Genomic DNA, 25,356 nt, shown 5'->3' with positions numbered 1-25,356 from the left:
TAAGCTCCACATAGCCGCTCCACAGCCCATCCAGGTGTATTTGTTTTTCCACCCAGCTGGGCCTTAAATTAACAAGCTATTGAAGCAACAATGAATGTTTGCCACACATGAACAGGAAACATCAAAGGCTGATGTGCCGAAGTAATTTCCTGTGGGTAGGTGACCTGTGTTGCAACACGGAGCTGGTCAGGGTAATGCCCACAATCCCACTGCAACCAACCACTGGGATAGTGTTTTAGATGGGTGGACTATAGAGACAATACAACAGAATGACTGAATGCATCTACAGTGTAGCTGGAAACTGTTCCTTGTGAAAGTCTTGTTTTGCCTCCGATTTCACATGGCTACTATCTTCAAAGCCAATCTAGAAGGCGGGAGAGTGGAAATTGTTCAAGAAGGACTCAATGCCTAAAAATACCCCTCTTTTTCCTGGGTGGAGCCGAACTTCTCCCTCTGGGAGTGTGTGGTGTTTATGAGAAACAGGTTTTAAATCATGGTCATGCAATGCGACTCTACATGGATTAGATTGAGACTTAGTGTAAGAGTGACTCAGAGATACAGTCACAAAGAGAAAATGGTGTCAGATGAGGACAGAGGGCCAGGACCAGAGACACTTGCTACTCCAGTAGACTCCTCAGTTCAACGTCTAGTTTTGATTTACATTTGATTGAGTTGTCAACTAACGTGAAATCAACCAAAAATGTCACCATGTCATTGGATTTAGGTTAAAAGTTGTGTGAAAAAAATACAAAATGGCCTAACGTTGATGACTTTTTGCAAATCCAATGAGTTTTCCACGTTGATTCAACGTCATCGCATTGATTCTTTTGGTTGAAATGACGTAGAAATAATAAAATCAAATCACATTTTATTTGCCACATGCGCCGAATACAACAGGTGTAGACATTACTGTGAAATGCTTACTTACAGCCCTTAACCAACAATGCATTTATTTTTAAATAAAAAAGTAAAATAAAACAACAACAACAAAAAAGTGTTGAGAAAAAAAGAGCAGAAGTAAAATAAAATAACAGTAGGGAGGCTATATACAGGGGGGTACAGGTGCAGAGTCAATGTGTGGGGGCACCGGCTAGTTGAGGTAGTTGAGGTAATATGTAGATGTGGGTAGAGTTAAAGTGACTATGCATTAATAATTAACAGAGTAGCAGCAGCGTAAAAAGATGGGGTGGGGGTGGGGGTGGGGGGGCAGTGCAAATAGTCTGGGTAGCCATGATTAGCTGTTCAGGAGTCTTATGGCTTTGGGGTAGAAGCTGTTGAGAAGCCTTTTGGACCTAGACTTGGCGCTTCGGTACTGCTTGCCATGCGGTAGCAGAGAGAACAGTCTATGACTAGGGTGGCTGGAGTCTTTGACAATTTTTTGGGCCTTCCTCTGATACCACCTGGTATAGAGGTCCTGGATGGCAGGAAGCTTGGCCCCAGTGATGCACTGGGCCGTACACACTACCCTCTGTAGTGCCTTGCGGTCGGAGGCCGAGCAGTTGCCATACCAGGCGGTGTTGCAACCAGTCAGGATGCTCTCGATGGTGCAGCTGTATAACTTTTTGAGGATCTGAGGACCCATGCCAAATCTTTTCAGTCTCCTTTCCAGTCTGAGGGGGAATAGGCTTTGTCGTGCCCTCTTCACGACTGTCTTGGTGTGTTTGGACCATGATAGTTTGTTGGTGATGTGGACACCAAGGAACTTGAAGCTCTCAACCTGTTCCACTACAGCCCCGTCGATGAGAATGGGGGCGTGCTCAGTCCTCTTTTAACGTTGATTCAACCAGTTTTTGCCCAGTGGCTGGAGTGTAGAAGAGAAAGAGGGGTAGAGAGTGAAAGACTGATTGAGAGTGAGAGAGTGAGATAGACAGAGAAGAATGGAAAGAGAGAGCACGAGAGAGAAAGAAGAAGAGAGAGAGGAAGAACAGGAGGAGAAGAAAGACAGGATGGAGAATATCATGCCTAGTGGATTGTTTGACCTGTTGGTCTCCCCGGGCCCCTGATGAAGGGAGTTCTTTGCTTCTTTTAACACAGCCTCTCTCTCTCTCCTCTTAGAGCCTGCTGAACAGTAAGCAGCTAACTGCTTATGAAAGAGCTTTAAGGGGAACAATGGCTCTCTGTGCCTCCTGTGAGATCTCCAGCCCTCGCTAAACACCAGATGAAGACCGTTTTGGCACTCCGTGTGGCCTGCACAGTACAGAACAGCACACACAGCCTGCAGAAATACATACTATTTGTGACAGGCAGGGTGAGATCTGACTGTCTGACTACTCACCAGACTAGACAGCCTGTATGTGGGATTGCCGTCCTATTATCTTCATCAATACCAAGTAAATTAATTTGCCCAGTACATAAAACGTTTTCTACTGCAAGGTCAAAGACTGGGGAGTTGAAGTGATCTTGCTGTAGATCAGGAGAATAGTGTTGAGTTCAGAGAAATAGCCAGCAGTGTCAATTTCCCAGGGGTTAGAGAGATTGACTTGGCAATTTGAAGAAAATAATTGCCAGAACTGCAAAGACATTGTAAGTTTGGATTTCTGACAATACTTCTAAATAGGAACATGGGAGCACATAGCTCCTCTGGACTGATTTCATCTGCATAAATTAGTTGCTCATTTCACCCAACTCTCCAAGCCCCACTCATACATAATGTGTACATGGTGTGGCTAGAATATGCAGCACAGGTGTGATTGAGACGGACACAGACTGTATATAACAGTTAGCTGCTCCCGGTTAGAGGCAGATGCCAGCAGGTTTATGAGGATGGGATCCATAAAACCCAAGTACCAGTGACAGTGATCCCCTCAGGATAGTTCCATCATCTACCTCAGGCAAATGGCTGTCCTTCATCTCTCCCTGTTGCTCCTACCTACAGTGGGCCTACCTACTGTACCTGGCTGTATCCTAGACGAGTTACAACTAAGTTCTACCCTTCAGCAGGGTCATGGGCTGCGTTTACACAGGCAGTCCAATTCTGATCATTTTTTCAATCAGATCAGCTCTTTTTGTCAATAATTGGGCAGGTAGCTTAGTGGTTAAGAGCGTTGTGCCAGTAACCGAAAGGTCGCTGGTTCTAATCCCCGAGCCGACAAGGTGAAAAATCTGTCGATGTGCCCTTGAGCAAGGCACTTAACCCTAACTGCTCCTGTAAGTCATTCTGGATAAGAGTGTCTGCTAAATGACTAAAATGTAAATGTAAGATCCGATTTGGGCTGCCTGTGTAAATGCAGCCATGGAGTCCACAGTTCATTCTACCACAATGGAAGAGAAATGGCACTCTCTAGTGGTTTGATGGAAGTACTACAGTATAATTTAATACACAGCAGAACAGCTGGACAGACAGGATTGAAGTGCACCCACTTATAATACCAGTCAATCTCTTGATAGTCTGTTGTTATCTTTTTATTTTCAGCAGTTGAATCAAAAGACGTGCCAATATGCTTTCCAGGGAAATTGTATTTGTGTTATCCATTGTAGTTTCCCAAAGTCTAAAGGACAGACAGACATTACACACAGTTTCTAGATCTTTTAGAAATGACCAAGAGAAAAATGTTGATGTTGTATGTGATGCGCCTTAATAGCACACTTGGCACTGATCAATACTGCTCTGTGGTTCTGTGCCAGCATTAGTGTTGTATGTCTCACGTTTCATCACGGCATTGTCATCATCAGTGTCACTGACACGCTAAAGGCATTCTGATTAATTAATCACATACTGATGCTTGGGCGCACACTTCCATCTGGCTCTATATCCACCTGGCTCTATATCCGTCTGGCTCTACTTCCATCTGGCTCTACTTCCATCTGGCTCTATATCCATCTGGCTCTATGCCCGTGCCCAAGAATGGGAAAGTAACTGAACTGAATGACTACCGACCCGTAGCACTCACTTCCGTCATCATGAAGTGCTTAGAGAGGCTAGTCAAAGACTACATCACCTCCTCCCTCCCTGACACACTCAACCCTCTCCAATTCACCGACGGCCCTGACAGATCCACGGACGACGCAATCGCCATTGCACTGCACACTGCTGTCAACGACCTGGACAAGAGGAATGCATATGTGAGGATGCTGTTCATCGCCTACAGCTCGACCTTCAATACCATAGTGCCCTCTAAGCTCACCACAAAGCTCATAGCCCTGAGACTGAACTCCTGAAGGGCCGAGGTGTTGAAGTAGGCACCATTACCTCCTCCACACTGATCCTCAACATGGGGGCCTCACAAGGGTGCGTCCTCAGTCCCCTCCTGTACTCCCTGTATACCCACGACTGCGTGGCCTCACACAGTTCCAACACCATCATCAAGTTTGCTGACGACGGGACAGTCGTAGGCCTGATTACCAACAATGACGAGATGGCCTACATGGAGGAGGTAGGTACTCTGACAGTGTGGTGCCAAGTGAAAAACCTCTCCCTCAACATCAGCAAAACAAAGGAGCTGATTGTGGACTTCAGGAGGAACCAGGCTGGACACGCCCCCATCCTCATCAATGGGTCCACGGTGGAGATGGTAAAAAACGTCAAGTTCTCGGTGTACACATCTCAGAGGAGCTGAAATGGCCAAACCACACAGACACCGTGGTGAAGAAGGCACGACAGCGATTCTTCAACTTCTGGAGGCTGAAGAAATTTGGCCTGTCTCCGAGGGCCCTCACAGTGTTCTAAAGGAGCACCATCGAGAGCATACTGTCACGCTGCATCACAGCCTGGTACAGCAACTCCACCGCCACTGACCACAAGGCGCTACAGAGGGTGGTACGCTCAGTGAAAGCACCATTGGGTGCACACTGCCTGCCCTCCAGGACACCTATAACACCAGGTGTTGCAGGAAGGTCAAGAAGATCATCAGGGACCTCAGCCACCCGAGCCACGGCCTGTTCTCCCCGCTTCAATCACGCGGGCAGTACAGGAGCATCATGGCTAAAACTAACAGACTGGCCAATAGCTTTTACCCCCAGACCATCAGGCTGCTGAATAGCCACCACTAGTCAGCTACCTGCTCCTCCTGCCCCCCCGGACTTCCTAGAGTTGTGTTCCTCATCCTACATCCTCATCCACTGTTTGTTTGCGGTTGTATTTGTGCTGTTGCCAGTGTCTTCTGTCTGTGTTGTCCACATCAACTATGACAGACAAAATGAGAAAAAAAAATCCAGAAAATCACATTGTAGGATTTTTAATGAATTTATTTGCAAATTATGGTGGAAAATAAGTATTTGGTCAATAACAAAAGTTTCTCAATACTTTGTTATATACCCTTTGTTGGCAATGACACAGGTCAAACGTTTTCTGTAAGTCTTCACAAGGTTTTCACACACTGTTTCTGGTATTTTGGCCCATTCCTCCATGCAGATCTCCTCTAGAGCAGTGATGTTTTGGGGCTGTCGCTGGGCAACACGGACTTTCAACTCCCTCCAAAGATTTTCTATGGGGTTGAGATCTGGAGACTGGCTAGGCCACTCCAGGACCTTGAAATGCTTCTTACGAAGCCACTCCTTCGTTGCCCGGGCGGTGTGTTTGGGATCAGCCACGTTTCATCTTCAATGCCCTTGCTGATGGAAGGAGGTTTTCACTCAAAATCTCACGATACATGGCCCCATTCATTCTTTCCTTTACACGGATCAGTCGTCCTGGTCCCTTTGCAGAAAAACAGCCCCAAAGCATGATGTTTCCTTCCACCCCCATGCTTCACAGTAGGTATGGTGTTCTTTGGATGCAACTCAGCATTCTTTGTCCTCCAAACACGACGAGTTGAGTTTTTACCAAAAAGTTCTATTTTGGTTTCATCTGACCATATGACATTCTCCCAATCCTCTTCTGGATCATCCAAATGCACTCTAGCAAACTTCAGACAGGCCTGGACATGTACTGGCTTAAGCAGGGGGACACGTCTGGCACTGCAGGATTTGAGTCCCTGGCGGCGTAGTGTGTTACTGATGGTAGGCTTTGTTACTTTGGTCCCAGCTCTCTGCAGGTCATTCACTAGGTCCCCCGTGTGGTTCTGGGATTTTTGCTCACCGTTCTTGTGATCATTTTGACCCCACGGGGTGAGATCTTGCGTGGAGCCCCAGATCGAGGGAGATTATCAGTGGTCTTGTATGTCTTCCATTTCCTAATAATTGCTCCCACAGTTGATTTCTTCAAACCAAGCTGCTTACCTATTGCAGATTCAGTCTTCCCAGCCTGGTGCAGGTCTACAATTTTGTTTCTGGTGTGCTTTGACAGCTCTTTGGTCTTGGCCATAGTGGAGTTTGGAGTGTGACTGTTTGAGGTTGTGGACAGGTGTCTTTTATACTGATAACAAGTTCAAACAGGTGCCATTAATACAGGTAACGAGTGGAGGACAGAGGAGCCTCTTAAAGAAGAAGTTACAGGTCTGTGAGAGCCAGAAATCTTTCTTGTTTGTAGGTGACCAAATACTTATTTTCCACCATAATTTGCAAATAAATTCATAAAAAATCATACAATGTGATTTTCTGGAAAAAGAATTCTCAATTTGTCTGTCATAGTTGACGTGTACCTATGATGAAAATTACAGGCCTCTCTCATCTTTTTAAGTGGGAGAACTTGCACAATTGGTGACTGACTAAATACTTTTTTTCCCCACTGTAAATGTGTGTATTTTGGGGGGGTACTTTTCTTAAAGCTGGTGATTTGAAGCTTGTGAAATCTCTCTAACAGGTCCCTCTCTTTCCCAGGGGCAGGCAGTCTTCTGGGGCTTTATTGAGTGCAATTAGCTTGTTTGGTGTGTTTCCTGCAGGAAAGCATTTCTGCACTGGGTAGAGAGGAGGGAGTGCCAGCCTGCCTTCCCTAATGTCTTTGTTTACACTTTATGAGCGTTTTGGAGGCAGATGAATGGAACCCAGCCGATAGATAGCCAACTGTTTGCATTTCTTAATGGCTCTTGGGTAATTACACTCCCACACTCATTGGACCTCCTGACCCTTTCCCAGTGCGGTTACAACGGGCTGATTTGGTGGACTTGGTGTTTGAGTTTTTTGTTCTTGCAACAGTTTTATGAATGGTGCAAGACAGAGATGACCACTTAAAACTATTATACAACATGAAAACAAAGCACATGGATTACTGATTTGTCTTCTAGAGCCCCAGGTGTGCTCCAGAGGCATCTTGGAGATAGATGGAGTAGAAGAACATGCTTAATAGAGTATTCACTTTACATAGTTTCAAAATGGCAGATTTCCTTCTTTTTAGAAAATGTGTAAATGGAGCAGCAGTATGCATTGCAGTCATTCACTGTCACACATCTGCATCATTAGTCAGTCAGTTCTCACTTCCCCTCTCCTGTAGTTGGACCTTATCTCTGATTCATAGGTCTGAAGCAAGCCAGTCCTGTGAGGCTGTATCTGCTGATTGCTATGGTATATTTTCATCCGTTTAGCAATCTGGCTTTTTTCCACATGCCTGTAATAGGCCATAAGTTTCCCTAAAGCTTTTTCAACGGACAAGTGAATTAAGCAGGATTTTACTGTTCACACATTAGGATCTCTGCTGATATCATGGTATTGGAGGTCCAACCAAACATTCCATGAACAGCTGAGAGCCCAAGCTAATGAAATGTGGTTGGTCAATTCCTGTAGTTGTTGGAGTGGTTGACATTCCACTCTGTTGGCATTACTTAGGCAGTTGACAAAAAGTGGTCCTGTGTCAAATCAAATCAAATCAAATGTTATTTGTCACATGCGCCGAATACAACAGATGGAGACTTTACTGTGAAATGCTTACTTACGAGCCCCTTCCCAACAATGCAGAGTTAAAAAGTATGAAAATGTGCTAATAAAAATAGAAAATAGTAACAACAAATAACAATAACGAAGCTACTGTATATATGTACAAGGAGTACCGGTACTGAGTCAATGTGCCGGGGTACGAGGTAATTGAGGCAATATGTACATGTATGTAGGGGTAAAAGTGACTAGGCAATCAGGATAGATAATAAACAGAGCAGCTGCAGCGTATGTGAAGTGTGAATGTGTGTGTGTGTGCCGATAATATACGTGTGTGTGTGTGTGTGTGTGTGTGTGTGTGTGTGTGTGTGTGTGTGTGTGTGTGTGTGTGTGTGTGTGTGTGTGTGTGTGCGTATGTATATGTAGTGTTTGTGTGAGTGTGTGTCAGTGTAAGTATGTGTAAGTATGTGTGAATGTGTGGGTAGAGTCCAGTGAGTGTGCTTAGGGTCAGTGTAAGACAGTGCAAAAAAGGGTCAATGCAATAGTCCGGGTAGCCATTTGATTAACTGTGCAGCAGTCTTTGGGGTAGAAGCTTTTGGTCACAGACTTGGAGCTCCGGTACCGCTTGCCATGAGGTAGCAGAGTGAACAGTCTATGACTTGGGTGGCTGGGGTCTTTGACAATTTTCCAGGCCTTCCTCTCACACCGCCTGGTCTAGAGGTCCTGGATGGCAAGGAGCTCGGCCCCAGTGATGTACTGGGTCATACGCACTGCCCTCTGTAGCGCCTGTGTTGCTCAGTTGGTAAGAGCGTTCACATAACGCCAAGGTCGTGGGTTCAATTCCCTGCAGGGATCACATACATAATATGTATGCAGTCACTGCCCTGTAAGTAATTTGGATAAAAGCGCCTGCTAAGTGGAATTGCTTTGAATTAAGAATACAGTCTTCTGGACATACTCAGTTATACTCCAACCATCTCTCCATCTGACTGAAGTTAAGTGGCCTTAGCATTGAAGGACACAGAGAGACATAGCTCTGACCCCAGTGAATATGTATCTTGTCACTCATCACTACTCCTGCTTCCCCCCTTGCTCCACGTCTGTGTACTAATACATTCTGCTCAATGGTTGTTCAGAGAGACTAAATAAATATAGACAAAGAAACAAGATAATTTCGCTATTTCTCTGTTCAACAACACAGATTATGTCTGACCGATTTAGGATTAGATCAAGTATGAATAAAATACCTTCACAGTTCAAAACACCCGTGTGTTAAAAGAACAGAAGAGTCACACATCATGTTTATGGTGGTGGTGTTAATCAGAGCAGCACTGTTGGTAGGATACGGGGCTTCAGAAGAACACACAGGAGCTTCTCCCCCCCCCCCCTCTTTCTCTCCCCTCCCACTAAACTCAGCCAGGAGTGAGAGGGGGCTGCAGGGGTTAGTCTTGGTAGAGCCAGAGGCAGGAGATGCAGTGTCCTTCCAGCTGGCTCCGATTTCATTCGTGGGAGAGCAAGATCACATGGAGTTTCCACAGCTCCATACATGGAGCTCCGGGACTGCGTGAAGCAGCGTGGAGTAGTGTGTTCACCGTGTAGCGCACAGACAGCAGGGCTGCTTAGACTGAAAAAGAGACTAGAGAGAGCCACAGAGTAAGGTGATGCAATGTTCACCAGATGTGAAGGCTAACTGAGAATCTTTGTGCTTTTTTGATGCCAAGTTTTGTTTTTGAGGCTGTTATTGCGAGTTAATTGAGAGGTGTGAAAGATGTCAGAGAGATGCAACGTTCTGAGTACCTTGACTGCAGCCCTGTGCTGCTTCTACCAGAAGAGCTCCATCATCGGGGCCAAGGTGAGTGACATCATGGCCTACTGTGTGTTCTCATAGTCAGTGTCTTGCATGTTTTGAAACCAGGTAATCTTTACTGCATGCACTGTATTTCCTGGAATTACTTCTGTACTTTAGTGAAAGGAAAATGAATCAAACCTGGAAAAAGGCTTTGTATCGTCCTCTGTAATCTTATTCTAAGCTTTGTTTGGGCAAACAGGCTTAGCCAATGGTAAATTAGATGAATCATCAGTTGCTCCTTTAAAAATAGGCTTTATCCTTGATCCCTTACTGTATCCTGCATATTTGGGTGTGATGAATGTGCCCTCTGTGGGTTGTGTAAGTGCTGAATGTCGTTTTTGGGGGAGCTTAGCTTTCTATCCTATATTGACAAGTTCAGAACTTTAACTTTCTCTCTGTTTTTCTATGCTCTGTGCTGCCTGGCCCATATGTCTGAGTGAAAGCTTTAAATAGCCCAGTTAGTCAGTGCTGGTTGTTTTTTTTCCTCCCAGACCAGACGTGCTGTTTAGATATATGACTGTTTTCATTATAGTAAGTGAAGAGGTCCGCCAGACATCCCACTCCATGTGACGACTTACGGGAGTTGGAAAGTGATGCTAAGTGTGTTTGTGATTGTGCTGGTGTTTTTTCTTTATGACATCAGGGGGAATTGTTACTGTGGCATTAAGTGAATTGGATGGTGAGGCTGGAAATAGAGAGACCATACAGTATATATGTCCCAACAGACCATACAGTATATACAGTGGGGAAAAAAAGTATTTAGTCAGCCACCAATTGTGCAAATTCTCCCACTTAAAAAGATGATAGAGGCCTGTAATTTTCATCATAGGTACACGTCAACTATGACAGACAAAATGAAAAAAAAAAATCCAGAAAATCACATTGTAGGATCTTTTATGAATTTATTTGCAAATTATGGTGGAAAATAAGTATTTGGTCAATAACAAACGTTTCTCAATACTTTGTTATATACCCTTTGTTGGCAATGACACAGGTCAAACGTTTTCTGTAAGTCTTCACAAGGTTTTCACACACTGTTGCTGATATTTTGGCCCATTCCTCCATGCAGATCTCCTCTAGAGCAGTGATGTTTTGGGGCTGTCGCTGGGCAACACGGACTTTCAACTCCCTCCAAAGATTTTCTATGGGGTTGAGATCTGGAGACTGGCTAGGCCACTCCAGGACCTTGAAATGCTTCTTACGAAGCCACTCCTTCATTGCCCGGGCGGTGTGTTTGGATCATTGTCATGCTGAAAGACCCAGCCACGTTTCATCTTCAATGCCCTTGCTGATGGAAGGAGGTTTTCACTCAAAATCTCACGATACATGGCCCCATTCATTCTTTCCTTTACACGGATCAGTCGTCCTGGTCCCTTTGCAGAAAAACAGCCCCAAAGCATGATGTTTCCACCCCCATGCTTCACAGTAGGTATGGTGTTCTTTGGATGCAACTCAGCATTCTTTGTCCTCCAAACACGACGAGTTGAGTTTTTACCAAAAAAGTTCTATTTTGGTTTCATCTGACCATATGACATTCTCCCAATCCTCTTCTGGATCATCCAAATGCACTCTAGCAAACTTCAGACGGGCCTGGACATGTACTGGCTTAAGCAGGGGGACACGTCTGGCACTGCAGGATTTGAGTCCCTGGCGGCGTAGTGTGTTACTGATGGTAGGCTTTGTTACTTTGGTCCCTGCTCTCTGCAGGTCATTCACTAGGTCCCCCCGTGTGGTTCTAGGATTTTTGCTCACCGTTCTTGTGATCATTTTGACCCCACAGGGTGAGATCTTGCGTGGAGCCCCAGATCGAGGGAGATTATCAGTGGTCTTGTATGTCTTCCATTTCCTAATAATTGCTCCCACAGTTGATTTCTTCAAACCAAGCTGCTTACCTATTGCAGATTCAGTCTTCCCAGCCTGGTGCAGGTCTACAATTTTGTTTCTGGTGTCCTTAGACAGCTCTTTGGTCTTGGTCATAGTGGAGTTTGGAGTGTGACTGTTTGAGGTTGTGGACAGGTGTCTTTTATACTGATAACAAGTTCAAACAGGTGCCATTAATACAGGTAACGAGTGGAGGACAGAGGAGCCTCTTAAAGAAGAAGTTACAGGTCTTTGAGAGCCAGAAATCTTGCTTGTTTGTAGGTGACCAAATACTTATTTTCCACCATAATTTGCAAATAAATTCATTAAAAATCCTACAATGTGATTTTCTGGATTTTTTTTCCTCAATTTGTCTGTCATAGTTGACGTGTACCTATGATGAAAATTACAGGCCTCTCTCATCTTTTTAAGTGGGAGAACTTGCACAATTGGTGGCTGACTAAATACTTTTTTCCCCCACTGTATGTCCCAACAGACCATACAGTATATATGTCCCAACAGACCATACAGTATATATGTCCCAACAGTATTATAGAGAGGCCCTATATCTGTCCCAACAGCGTTTATGGAAGTGACACAGGCATGTAACTCCAGAAGGGGCTAGGGGGTCATGAGATGGACCAAAATACTGACATTATTAATAGCCATTATCAATTATGCCAATTATTTGCAGCTGGCTGAAGAATGACACATACTGTAGGCCTATACTGTACAGTACAGTACTTACAGAGACACTTTGTACTACTGCACACGGTATTTAATACAAATGGTTTGTAAAAATTGTCTTAACAGATAAGCTGCAAATGAGTAAAAGGCTTATAGGAAGTAACTTTTCCCTGGAGGTCTACTGTTCCAAAGCTCATTAGTGTTAACCACAGTGAGATCAGCCCCTCACCCCCAGTCCCCCTCCTCATCTACATCCATACTGGCTCTCACGCTCGTCCATCAGGAAGGGCTATTGATCCCTCCATCCCCATTTATTTCTTTATCCATCGTTCTCTCTCTCTTTTCTTTGGTGACCCTCTCTCATCATCACCCATAGTGGAGAACGGCATGTTTCGTACAAGTCTATGATCCATCTGACTATCATTTTAAGGAAAGATATTTGCCCCAAAAATAGCCCACAGTTTGTTGCTCCTCGAGTCTGGCCGTTTGGACCCAGCAGACCCTAGAGAGTCCGGGAAGTCTGCTAGCTTAGACATGGGCTTTGTTTTGTTTGGCCCAGGCTTAAAATAGCTCCATGTAAACGCCTGGTTCGGACACGCTAGTCTGTGTGTGGGGGTCAGGGGGTAACACAGTGGGCAGTGTTGGTGCTCTGGGCTCTGGTGCATGGGGTCATTGAAGAGGGAGAGAGAGACGGAGAATTATTGCCTGACGACTCACCCTGAATTTAATTCCACTGCTCTGTCGATCGCTACGTACATTCAGTCTGAATCTCCCATCCTAGAAGTTGATAACGTCATCATGTAGGCTGGCTCTGGGACCAATAAGAATGGTCACAATGTGTTCGCATTCTAGAAATTGTATGGGAGTGCGGCAAATCCAGACTCATCGTGAAGAAGAAACGTCAGTTTGGCCGGAGCGATGTGGATGGGTAGCCAAGTAAGGAGAATTACTCTGGGGCCTGTGCTATGTGCTAGCTACTGAAAGACATCTCACAAATTTCCTCTCCATTAAAACAACACCCAAAAGCCCCTTAAGACTTAGCACTATTAAAGGACCCAGGCAGCTCAGCAGCACAGCTGGGAGTGGAGGACAGCCATGTAGATCCAAGGAGCTGTATGCTGAGGGTGCAAACACCACATACACTCTGGAAGGTCAGAGTAGTAGTGCTAAGCAATTAACCAACATTGGTTATTTTTCGGTTTTTAAACAACTAATTGACCGTCTGTTGAATTATTTGAATTCCATTTTGTTCCGTTTTTTTCTGTGAGCTCAATGTGTCGTTTCTGTAGCGATAAATCAGATCAAGGCTGAACTGTGCGATGTAGTAGGGAGTTGTAGTTTCCAACAGGCCAATATTCTACATAATTACCACGTTTTCTGCGCTAAACTAACTACAATTACCATAATCCATTGCGTGCCCGCTTAAACTTGTCCGGTCTGTGTGGAGCAGACATGGAGATTGAGAAGAGAGAACCAGCGATCGAGAGGGATAGAAAGCAGTTGCTTCATGAGCCTGAAAATACATGATGATCTAAGTGATTGATAGTTGGTATTCAGCATTATGCCTTATTTACTTTGAAGAACTACTAAAATAGTGAATTTGTCAGACAGCATAGGCATCAGCTCTACAGAGATGAGATGATGACTTGGAATGAAATAATAAAGTCATCAAATAAAACAAATATTTTATTCAAGTAATGTAAATAAATTGATGGTTAATAAGTGATAAGCAGTAATGGGCAGTCACTACCATCATGGGACTTTTATTAATAGTTTCATTCTGTGTTGTTACAGCATTCAACCCACATAATGCATAGTGCATTTAATGTCTTTAAAAAAAATGTTTAACCAAAATTGATAACCGTGATTATTCTTTCATAATCAAACCGAAACCGAACCAACCTCAAAAAGCACTAAATCGCTCAGCACTACAGAGTAGTCTCTATTAACATCCTATACTGATGCAATATGCACTTCCCTGTTACACAACACACACTGCACACACACACGAGAACACGCAAGCACACACATGCAAGCGCACACACACAGAGAGGTTTTAAGCTGTGTGTAACAGAATGGCGGTGAGGTACCAAGCGTCATCATGTCAGGACTCAGCAGCCCTCTGGCAGATGCAGCACTAATTGACAGGAGATGTGAGTTGCTGAAACAGCATGGCTGAAGTCCATCCATTACCAGCAGTAGCATCACTACAGACAGGTGTCAATCCATATCATTTACATTTTAGTCATTTAGCAGACGCTCTTATCCAGAGCGACTTACAGTTAGTGTGAGTGCATACATTTTCATACTGGCCCCCCGTGGGAAACGAACCCACAACCCTGGCGTTGCAAGCACCATGCTCTACCAACTGAGCTACATCTCAATCTCTCTATTTATTGCTCTTTCTATCCCTCAGGGGTTTTTCCGTTCTGTACTCCTTAGCTCCCTCCGTTTCAGCCAGGAGGTTTTGCCTCCAGCCCCTCCTTTCCCCGGGGGTTACGCCAGTTCTCTCTGTAGTCCAACTGCTCTGCACTTGAGGAAACACATTAAAGATGACCACCCCAGGTTTCCAGTGATCTGGCCCAGCTGCCTTGGGTCCTAATCCTTTCTGCGTGCCCTTCCTAGGATGCCAGCGATGGGCCTGGGCTGAGTGGAGCGCTGTGGGGGAGGGCGGGGAGTTAAGAGAAAAGCCCCAGGAAGGTGCTGATTTAGCACAGCCAAGGTGGACTCAAAAGCCCACATTCTTCTACTCCATCTAAACAATGAGGTCTTACAAATCGTCACAAATGGCCATAAAACTCTGTGAAGGAAGGCTTTAAGCTTTTAGACAAAGTGACGAATTAGAAGAAGTACCACCGATCAGAACTACGTAGCTTCAGAGAAATGTGGACATTAAAGCAGCAATCAGCAGTTGAAACAATAACAAAGTGACCCCCCCGTTTTGGGAAAAAGCTGAGAGATGGGGCTGGAGAAATGTAGACACTCTCAAATTCATAGACCGAGCTATGGATGCAAGGACTGACCATCCATGATATCAAAATTATAGTTCTAACCATGTTTTGAGGCTAAACAGTCTAGTGTGTGTTCACATTTATTTTGTTTACAAACATTGGAGTAAAACAAGCTTATATTTTGAGTTTTGATGGGGTACAACAGTTGAACTAAGCATTATATTCTTCAAGAATCAATGGGTACATATCATTCTAAAGAGGGATGTAGCAACTGCAGATTGCCCATTTAAGGCTCACGTTCAAAGCAGCTCAGGTCCTCTCCTCCAAATCCATCACTTACCATGCTTTTTCCTGTGTGGATCTGTCCTGTTGCTGGGCATAATATTACCAGTGTATTGTTGTGGATAGACATTGCCATGGAGCCCAGTTGTCGTAAACAGGTCAGGAGATAGTGGGGATAATGGAGGGTGAGTGGACTGCAGCAGGTCTCCTGAGGGGCCTCAGACAGAGATAGGATGCCCTGATGGCCCTATCAGTTTACCCCTACACAGGAAGGGTGAGCCCACGTACCCAATCACAGATGAGAGCGATAGAAAGGCAATTAAAAGACAACTAACTACCCCCTCTCTTCCTTAACTTCTGCAACGCAGTGTCCTCTCCCCATCCCTTCTTCCCCACAGGAAACTCAGTAAACACCCTCAGTGTTTATGTTCTGAGGGAACATTCTGGCTGTCACGTTTCTGTGACAAACGTTGGACGTGTACTAGGCCATTGGTATTAAAGGTCTCCCTGGGTTCAGCTCCACATGTAATACTAAATCTGCACTGCCGACTGACTAGGGTTTCAACCATTTAGGCCAGTGTTTCCCAACTCCAGTCCTCCAGTGCCCCCAACAGCACACATTTCTGTTGTAGCCCCGGACAAACATACCTGATTTAATTAATTGAGGGCTTGATGATTAGTTGACAAGTTGAATCAGATGTGCTTGTCCAGGGCTACAATAAAAATGTGTAGTGTTGGTACTTGAGGACTGGAGATAGTCCCGTGTAGCTCAGTTGTAGAGCATGGCGCTTGCAACGCCAGGGTTGTGGGTTCGATTCCCACGGGGGACCAGTATGAAAAAAAAAAAATGATGCACTCACTAACTGTAAGTCGCTCTGGATAAGAGTGTCTGCTAAATGACGATAATGTAATGTAATGTATCATGAGATGGGAAACACTGATTTAGGCTATGTATATATACTACAGGATTAGCAATGTAAGGACCAGGATTAGGAATAAGAAATCGACAGGAGAATAATTTATAATAATAATAATAATTTCTCATCAGAGGTCATTATCTCCAAGCGGCTTATGATGGTTCTGTTAACTAGAGGGGCTGGAGACTGACTGACTGACTGACTGGGCCATCAGCTTAAAAGGGCAATTTTAAAAATATTCTACTTCATATTCATCATCTCCAGCACCACCCCAACATCAACATATGTGAAAATGCCACGTTTCTATATTTTGTAGTAAAAAAAGATCAAGATAAGTGTTTCCAATGACATCAACCAATTAGTAGACAATTAGTAGGCAATGCCTACTCACAATTGGTCACAATCACATGATACACTGATGTCATTGGAAACGCTTCTCTTCCTCTATCCTTTTTTATTACAAAACATAGAAACGCACTATTTTCACATGTTGATGTTGGGGTGCTGCTGGAGAGGATGAATATGAAGTTGAAAAATTGTGAAGTTTCCCTTTAATAGCAGCCAGACCCTAGGGTCCACTGAGCCCTGTGGTGCCATCTCTGTGTGTACAAAACATTAGGAACACCTTCTTAATATTGAGTTGCCCACAGGGCTTTTTCTTTATTTGTACTATTTTCTACATTGTAGAATAATAGTGAAGACATCAAAACTATGAAATAACACATATGGAATCATGTAGTACCCAAAAAAGTGTTAAACAAATCAAAATATTTTATATTTGAGATTCTTCAAATAGCCACCCTTTTCCTTGATGACGGCTTTGCACACTCTTGGATTTCTCTCAACCAGCTTCCCCTGGAATGCTTTTCCAACAGTCTTGAAGGAGTTCCCACATATGCTGAGCACTTGTTGGCTGCTTTTCCTTCACTCTGTGGTCCGACTCATCCCAAACCATTTCATTTTGGTTCAGGTCGGGGGATTGTGGAGGCCAGGTCATCTGATGCAGCACTCCATCACTCTCCTTCTTGGTAAAATGGCCCGTACACAGCCTGGAGGTGTGTTGGGTCATTGTCCTGTTGAAAAACAAATGATAGTTCCACTAAGCCCAAACCAGATGGGATGGCGTATCGCTGCAGAATGGTGTGGTAGCCATGCTGGTTAAGTGTGTCTTGAATTCTAAATAAATCACAGACAGTGTCACCAGCAAAGCACTCCCACACCATAACACCTCCTCCTCCATGCTTTACGGTGGGAAATACACATGCGGAGATCATCCGTTCACCCACAACGCATCTCTCAAAGACACGGCGGTTGGAACCAAAAATCTCCAAAAGGACACATTTCCACCGGTCCATTGCTCGTGTTTCTTGGCCCAAGCAAGTCTCTTCTTATTATTAGTGTCCTTTAGTAGTGGTTTCTTTGCAGCAATTCGACCATGAAGGCCTGATTTACCTCTGAATCAGGCCTTCCTCTGAACAGTTGATGTTGAGATATGTCTGTTACTTGAACTCTGTGAAGCATTTATTTGGGCTGTAATTTCTGAGGCTGGTAACTCTAATGAACTTATCCTCTGCAGCAGAGGTAACTCTGGGTCTTCCATTCCTGTGGTGGTCCTCATGAGAGCCAGTTTCATCATAGCGCTTGATGGTTTTTGTGACTGCACTTTAAGAAAGATTTCAAAGTTCTTGAAATGTTCCGTATTGACTGACCTTCATGTCTTAAAGTAATGATGGGCTGTCGTTTCTCTTTGCTTCGTTGAACGGTTCTTGCCATAATATGGACTTGGTCTTTTACCAAATAGGGTTATCTTCTGTATACCCTCCCTAACTTGTCACAACACAACTGATAGGCTCAAACGCATTAAGAAGGAAAGACATTCCACAAATTAACTTTTAAGAAGGCACACCGGTTAATTGAAATGCATTCCAGGTGACTACCTCATGAAGCTTGTTGAGAGAATGCCAAGAGTGTGCAAAGCTGTCATCAAGGCAAAGGGTGGCTATTTGAAGAATCTCAAATATAAAATATATTTTGATTTGTTTAACACTTTTTTGGTTACTACATATTTCCATATGTGTTATTTCATAGTTTTGATGTCTTTACTATTATTCAACAATGTAGAAAATAGTAAAAAAAAAAAAAAAAACACTTGAATGAATAGGTGTTCTAAAACTTTTGACCGGTAGTGTATTGTGGCGTACAGCAGGTCAGCCACCAGGGGGAGACTCGTCGAGGCCTGGTAACAGATGGAGTATACATCACGAGGCGGTGGCTCCATCTGCTGGACGTGCCAGGTCTCGACGGGCTCCCCGGACAGGACTAATTGGGGCTGATTGGGAGCTGATGAGTAATATCCAAGATGGCATAGCAGTGCGGTCGTGTATTATGTTGTGTCCTCATGTAAATAGCCTGTTTTTTTTGTATTTTTTTTGTATATATTTCTCTCTCCACTTTCCATCCTTAACTAAATATACTTTCCTGCAACCCGCCTCACCCAATGTGGAACGGATTCTATTATTTCTTCATACCTTTTATCAAGAACCCACGGCTGAAACTAGCCAGCTAACAGCTAATAGCTATTGCTATTAGCCACCGTTAGCGGTCTTCACCACTGTCCGTGGCCTGCACTACCTACCAGCCAGCTCTAGCCTGGACAATTATCGGCCAGTCTGCACAGCGTGCTATCGACCCAGAGCAGCACCAGTTAGCCTTGAGCTAGCCTCGAGCCAGGCCCATCTCCCGGCTATCCACCTCTCTGTCAACCGGACGGGACCTCCTTGTGTCGACACGGAGCCCCGCCGATCCATCACGACTGCTGATCTGCCGACATAATCGTCTGATGTGGTTTCAACAGGCTTCCCGTTGTGACGACCATGAATATCCATCTGCTAGCACGCGCAATCAACAGCCGTGCCTCCTGCTCGCCTATGCCGTAGAAGCCTACGAACTGCTCCCGGACATACCCATTGCTGTTCACTGGACCTTATGATCACTCAGCTACACATCTGATGCCCGCTGGACTGTTCCTTTACACGGTACCCCATCCTGATAATCTGTTCAGCCTAAGCCCAAACTTTTGTCGCCATTACCAGTTGTTGTCTTAGCCCTCTCGAATAACACCTGTGATTGCATTATGCCTCTCTCCCATGTCAATATGCCTAGCCTATTGCTGTTTGGGTTAGTTATTGGACTATTTCACTGTAAAGCCCCCAGTCCCGCTCAACCTGCCTCAGATAGCTTCTTTGTCCCACCCCCCATACACTCGGAGACCGGCTCAATCGGTACCTCCAGTGATGCTATCACTTTCATCGTTACCCAATGCTTAGGTGTACCTCCACTGTACTCATATCCTTCCATATCCTTGTCTGTACATAATGCCCTGAATCTATTCAACAACGCCTGGAAATCTGCCCCTTTTATTCTCTGTACCCAACGCACTAGAAGACCAGTTCTTAAAGCCTTTAGCCGTATCCTTATTTTATTCCTCCTCTGTTCCTCTGGTGATGTAAAGGTTAACCCAGGCCCTGTAGCCCCCAGTATCACTCCTACTCCCCAGGCGCTATCATTTGTTGACTTCTGTAACCGTAAAATCCTTGGTTTCTTGCATGTTAACATCAGAAGCCTCCTCCCCAAGTTTGAGTTATTCACTGCGTTAGCACAATCTGCCAACCTTGATGTTCTAGCAGTGTCTGAATCCTGGCTTGGGAAGGCCACCAAAAATTCAGAAACGTCCATCCCGAACTACAACATTTTCCGTCTAGATAGAAATGCCAAAGGGGGCGGGGTTGCAATCTACTGTAGAGATAGCCTGCAGAGCTCTATCATACTATCCAGGTCTGTGCCCAAACAGTTTGAGCTTCTACTTCAAAAAATCCACCTTTCCAGAAATAAGTCTCTCACTGTTGCCGCTTGCTACAGACCCCCCTCAGCCCCCAGTTGTGCCCTGGACACCATATGTGAATTGCTTGCCCCCCATCTATCCTCAGAATTCGTACTGCTTGATGACCTAAACTGGGATATGCTTAACACCCCGGCCGTCCTACAATCCAAACTAGATGCCCTCAATCTCACACAAATTATCAAGGAACCTACCAGGTACAACCCTAAATCCGTAAATATGGGCACCCTCATAGATATCATCCTGACTAATTTACCCTCTAAATACACCTCCGCTGTCTTCAACCAGGATCTCAGCGATCACTGCCTCATTGCCTGCGTCCGTAATGGGACCACCCCTCATCACTGTCAAACGCTCCCTAAAACACTTCGGCGAGCAGGCCTTTCTAATTGACCTGGCCCGGGTATCCTGGACGGATATTGACCTCATTCCGTCAGTAGAGGATGCCTGGATGTCCTTCAAAAGTGCTTTCCTCTCCATCTTAAATAAGCATGCCCCATTCAAAAAATGCAGAACTAAGAACAGATATAGCCCCTGGTTCACCCCAGACTTGACTGCCCTTGACCAGCACAAAAACATCCTGTGGCGTACTGCATTAGCATCGAACAGCCCCCGCGATATGCAACTTTTCAGGGAAGTCAGGAACAAATATACACAATCAGTTAGGAAAGCAAAGGCTAGCTTTTTCAAACAGAAATTTGCATCATGTAGCACTAACTCCAAAATGTTTTGTGATACTGTAAAGTCCATGAAGAATAAAAGCACCTCCTCCCAAGTACCCACTGCACTGAGGCTAGGAAACACTGTCACCACCGATAAATCTACGATAATCGAGAATTTCTGCAGCTGGCCATGCTTTCCACCTGGCTACCCCTACCCCGGCCACCAGCTCTGCACCCTCCGCTGCAACATGCCCATGCCCCCCCGCTTCTCCTTCACCCAAATTCAGATAGCTGATGTCCTGAAAGAGCTGCAAAATCTGGACCCCTACAAATCAGCTGGGCTAGAAAATCTGGACCCTTTCTTTCGAAAAATAGACGCCCGAAATTGTCGCAACCCCTATTACTAGCCTGTTCAACCTCTCTTTCGTATCGTCTGAGATCCCCAGAGATTGGAAAGCTGCCGCGGTCATCCCCCTCTTCAAAGGGGGTGACACTCTAGATCCAAACTGTTACAGACCTATATCCATCCTACCCTGCCTTTCGAAAGTATTTGAAAGCCAAGTTAACAAACAGATCACAGACCACTTCGAATCCCACCGTACTTTCTCTGCTATGCAATCTGGTTTCCGAGCTGGTCATGGGTGCACCTCAGCCACGCTCAAGGTCCTAAACGATATAATAACCGCGATTGATAAAAGACAGTACTGTGCAGCCATCTTCATCGACCTGGCCAAGGCTTTTGGCTTTTGTCAATCACAGCATTCTTATTGGCAGACTAAATAGCCTTGGTTTCTCAACTGACTACCTCGCCTGGTTCACATACTACTTTTCAGATAGAGTTCAATGTGTCAAATCGGAGGGCCTGTTGTCTGGACCTCTGGCAGTCTCTATGGGGGTGCCACAGGGTTCAATTCTCGGGCCGACTCTATTCTCTGTGTATATCAATGATGTTGCTCTTGCTGCTGGTGACTCTCAGATCCACCTCTACGCAGACGACACCATTTTGTATACATCTGGCCTTTCATTGGACACTGTGTTAACAAACCTCCAAACGAGCTTCAATGCCATACACCACTCCTTCTGTGGCCTCCAACTGCTCTTAAACGCTAGTAAAACTAAATGCATGCTCTTCAATCGAACGCTGCTTGCACCCGCCCGCCCGACTAGAATCACTACTCTCGGCGGGTCTGACTTAGAATATGTGGACAACTACAAATACCTAGGTGTCTGGTTAGACCGTAAACTCTCCTTCCAGACTCACATTAAGCATCTCCAATCCAAAGTTAAATCTAGAATCGGCTTCCTGTTTCGCAACAAAGCCTCCTTCACTCATGCTGCTAAACATGCCCTCGTAAAACAGACTATCCTACCGATCCTTGACTTCGGCGATGTCATTTACAAAATATCTTCCAACACTCAACTCAGCAAATTGGATGTAGTCTATCACAGTGCCATCCGTTTTGTCACCAAAGCCCCATATACTACCCACCATTGTGACCTGTACGCTCTCGTTGGCTGGCCCTCAGTACATATTCGTTGCCAAACCCACTGGCTCCAGGTCATCTATAAATCACTTCTAGGCAAATCCCCGCCTTATCTTAGCTCATTGGTCACCATAGCAACACCCACCCGTAGTATGCGCTCCAGCAGGTATATCTCACTGGTCATCCCCAAAGCCAACACCTCCTTTGGCCGCCATTCCTTCCAGTTCTCTGCTGCAAATGACTGGAACGAACTACAAAAATCTCTGAAGCTAGAGAACCTTATCTCCCTCACTAAATTTAAGCATCAGTTGTCAGAGCAGCTTACCGATCACTGTACCTGTACACAGCCCATCTGTAATTAGCCCACCCAACTACCTCATCCCCATATTGCTATTTACATTGTTATTTATTTTGCTAATTTGCACCCCAGTATCTCTATTTGCACATCATCTTCTGCACATCTATTACTCCAGTGTTAATACTAAATTGTAATTATTCTGCACTGTAGCCTATTTATTGCCTTACCTCCATAACTTACTACATTTGCACACACTGTATACAGATGTTCTATTTTCTATTGTGTTATTGACTGTACGTTTTTGTTTATTCCATATGTAACTCTGTGTTGTTGTTGTTTTTATCGCACTGCTTTGCTTCATCTTGGCCAGGTCAATGTTGTAAATGAGAACTTGTTCTCAACTGGCTTACCTGGTTAAATAAAGGTTAAATAAAAAAATTAAGGGCGGATTGCTCACCAGCTGTGCAAGGCCCATAAAGCTGCCAGAAGGGCAGCACATGGGAGAGGACTGGGGGAAGTAATGTAACTTCCGTGTAGTTGGAGACGGTATCCTGGAGATGATCTCATGGGGGAGACCTAACCTTTTCTTTTGATTATTTTATTAATAAACACCCTTGAAACCGAGCTAATCATACTCTGTCCGTGTCTGATCTGTGTAAACGTCTTGACCCAACCCCCTGATCTGCCAAAGTATGTGTGTGTATATATATATATATATATATATATATATATATATATATATATAATATTCTGAGAAATCAATGATACTCATGAGATGAACATGGGGCAAGGTCATGGCTCTTCATAATCATTTTCTCAAAGACAAGGACCAGCGGTAAGCTAGACCCCGGTTAAAACCCAGAGAGATGTACTAATAACGAACCGCTACAGAAAACATAATCTGGAGCAGGGGCTGGAGGGGCCAGCTCTCTGAGGAGAACCCACAAAACACATCACTATTTCCTCAAGTCATTAAATCAGACAATGAATCTGAACCATGTCCAGTAACTCACAGCCCTCAGAACAAACAAACTATTCTCGCCCATGTTCATCTGGAAGGATGAAACTTCTGTCACTGTTTGGCTCTGTATCCTTCTGGAGGTAATAATAAATAATAATAATAATAATAATAAGCCATTTAGCAGACGCTTTTATCCAAAGCGACTTACAGTCATGCGTGCATAATTTTTTTGTGTATGGGTGGTCCCGGGGATCGAACCCACTACCTTGGCGTTACAAGCGCCGTGCTCTACCAGCTGAGCTACAGAGGACCACAGTTGTGCTATCTAACTAGTAATCTGGATGAAGATGACGGTGACACCACTGAACTGTTTTAGGGAATGGTAGTCAGGGTAATGTGACTGAGCCCAGCCAGAGATATGAACTCGACACACTCATGAGTGAGAGTCAGTCTAACATGGATGGGTGCTTTCCAAGATGATGACATGGAGAGTAAAGGGAAGGTCTATAAAAAGCCACCACATGATCAGTCAAACAAATGTGTGAACATGCCGGCATAACGTGTGCAGCGCTGAACAATATAAATGAGCAGTTTATTAAAAGCAGTGGCATTTAGTTGATTGATTCCAACTTGCAGATCAAATAAAATGTTATTTGTCACATACACGTGTTTAGCAGATGTTATAGCGGGTGTAGCGAAATGCTTGTGCTTCTAGCTCCGACAGTGCAGTAATATCTAACAATTTCACAACATATACCCAATACACACAAAAAAGTAAGGAATGGGATTTAAGAATATATACATATATGGACAAGCAATGACAGAGCGTCATGGGCTAAGATACAGAAGAATATTATAGAATAGAATGCAGTATATACATATGAGATGAGTAGTGCAAGATATGTAAACATTATTAAAGTGACTAGGGTTCCATTTCTTAAAGTGGCCAGTGATTTCAATAGGCAGCAGCAGCCTCTAATGTGCTAGTGATGGCTATTTAACAGTCTGATGGCCTTGAGATAGAAGCTGTTTTTAATTCTCTCGGTCCCAGCTTTGATGCACCTGTACTGACCTCACCTTCTGGATGATAGCGGGGTGAACAGGCAGTGGCTCGGGTGGTTGATGTCCTTGATGATCTTTTTGGCCTTCCTGTGACATCGGGTGCTGTATGTGTCTTGGAGGGCGGGTAGTTTGCCCCCGGTAATGCGTTCGGCAGACCGCACCACCATCTGGAGAGCCCTGCGGTTGTGGGCGGTGCAGTTGCCGTACCAGGTGGTGATACAGCCCGACAGGATGCTCTCAATTGTGCATCTGTAAAAGTTTGTGAGGGTTTTAGGTGATAAGCCACATTTCTTCAGCCTCCTGAGGTTGAAGAGGCTCTGTTGCGCCTTCTTCACCACACTGTCTGCGTGGGTGGACCATTTCAGTTTGTCGGTTATGTGTACGCCAAGCTTTCCACCTTCTCCACTGCGGTCCCGTCGATGTGGATAGGGGGGTGCACCCTCACGATCATCCCCTTAGATGCATGTAGTTACCCTGATGGATTAACTGTGGCCATCGTATCATCAGGCTCCTCAGAAGTAATTATACCAGAGCTATTTTAAAACTCAGGTTAAGAGTTGATTGCCTCCAGCTAAGTGGACCAGGGCCTGCTGTAATTCCCCAGCATCATAAAGTGGCGCCTCAGTGCTGTTGAAAAGCCAGGAAATGCCAAGAAAATCTACATCAGTCTGCGTCAAGTTCCCCATACCGCTATAAAACACCCTTAAATCAACTGGGCTAAGTGTCGAGGAGAGGGAGAGAAGGAGCTCTGTGAGTGTGGAT

General features: G+C 44.8%; 1 protein-coding gene across 2 annotated transcripts in view; it reads left to right on the top strand.

Moving 5' to 3' along the window:
• The window catches only part of LOC121540255 (breast cancer anti-estrogen resistance protein 3), a 63,224-nt gene that overhangs the window by 21,274 nt on the left and 16,594 nt on the right, over positions 1-25,356 (top strand). The window contains exon 1 of one of the 2 annotated variants that reach the window (XM_041848983.2): positions 9,183-9,535. The exons of the other annotated variant lie outside the window; for it this stretch is intronic. Coding sequence (XP_041704917.1) covers positions 9,452-9,535 — 84 coding nt within the window. The 5' untranslated portion in view covers positions 9,183-9,451. Of the gene's footprint in view, positions 1-9,182; positions 9,536-25,356 lie in introns of those variants that run through there. 2 annotated transcript variants of the gene reach the window in all.

This window comes from Coregonus clupeaformis, chromosome 26 (genome assembly GCF_020615455.1).
Source record: "Coregonus clupeaformis isolate EN_2021a chromosome 26, ASM2061545v1, whole genome shotgun sequence".
NCBI classification, from domain to species: domain Eukaryota; kingdom Metazoa; phylum Chordata; class Actinopteri; order Salmoniformes; family Salmonidae; genus Coregonus; species Coregonus clupeaformis.
Note: the sequence above shows the minus strand (reverse complement) of the source record. Positions and strands in the feature narration are given on the sequence as shown.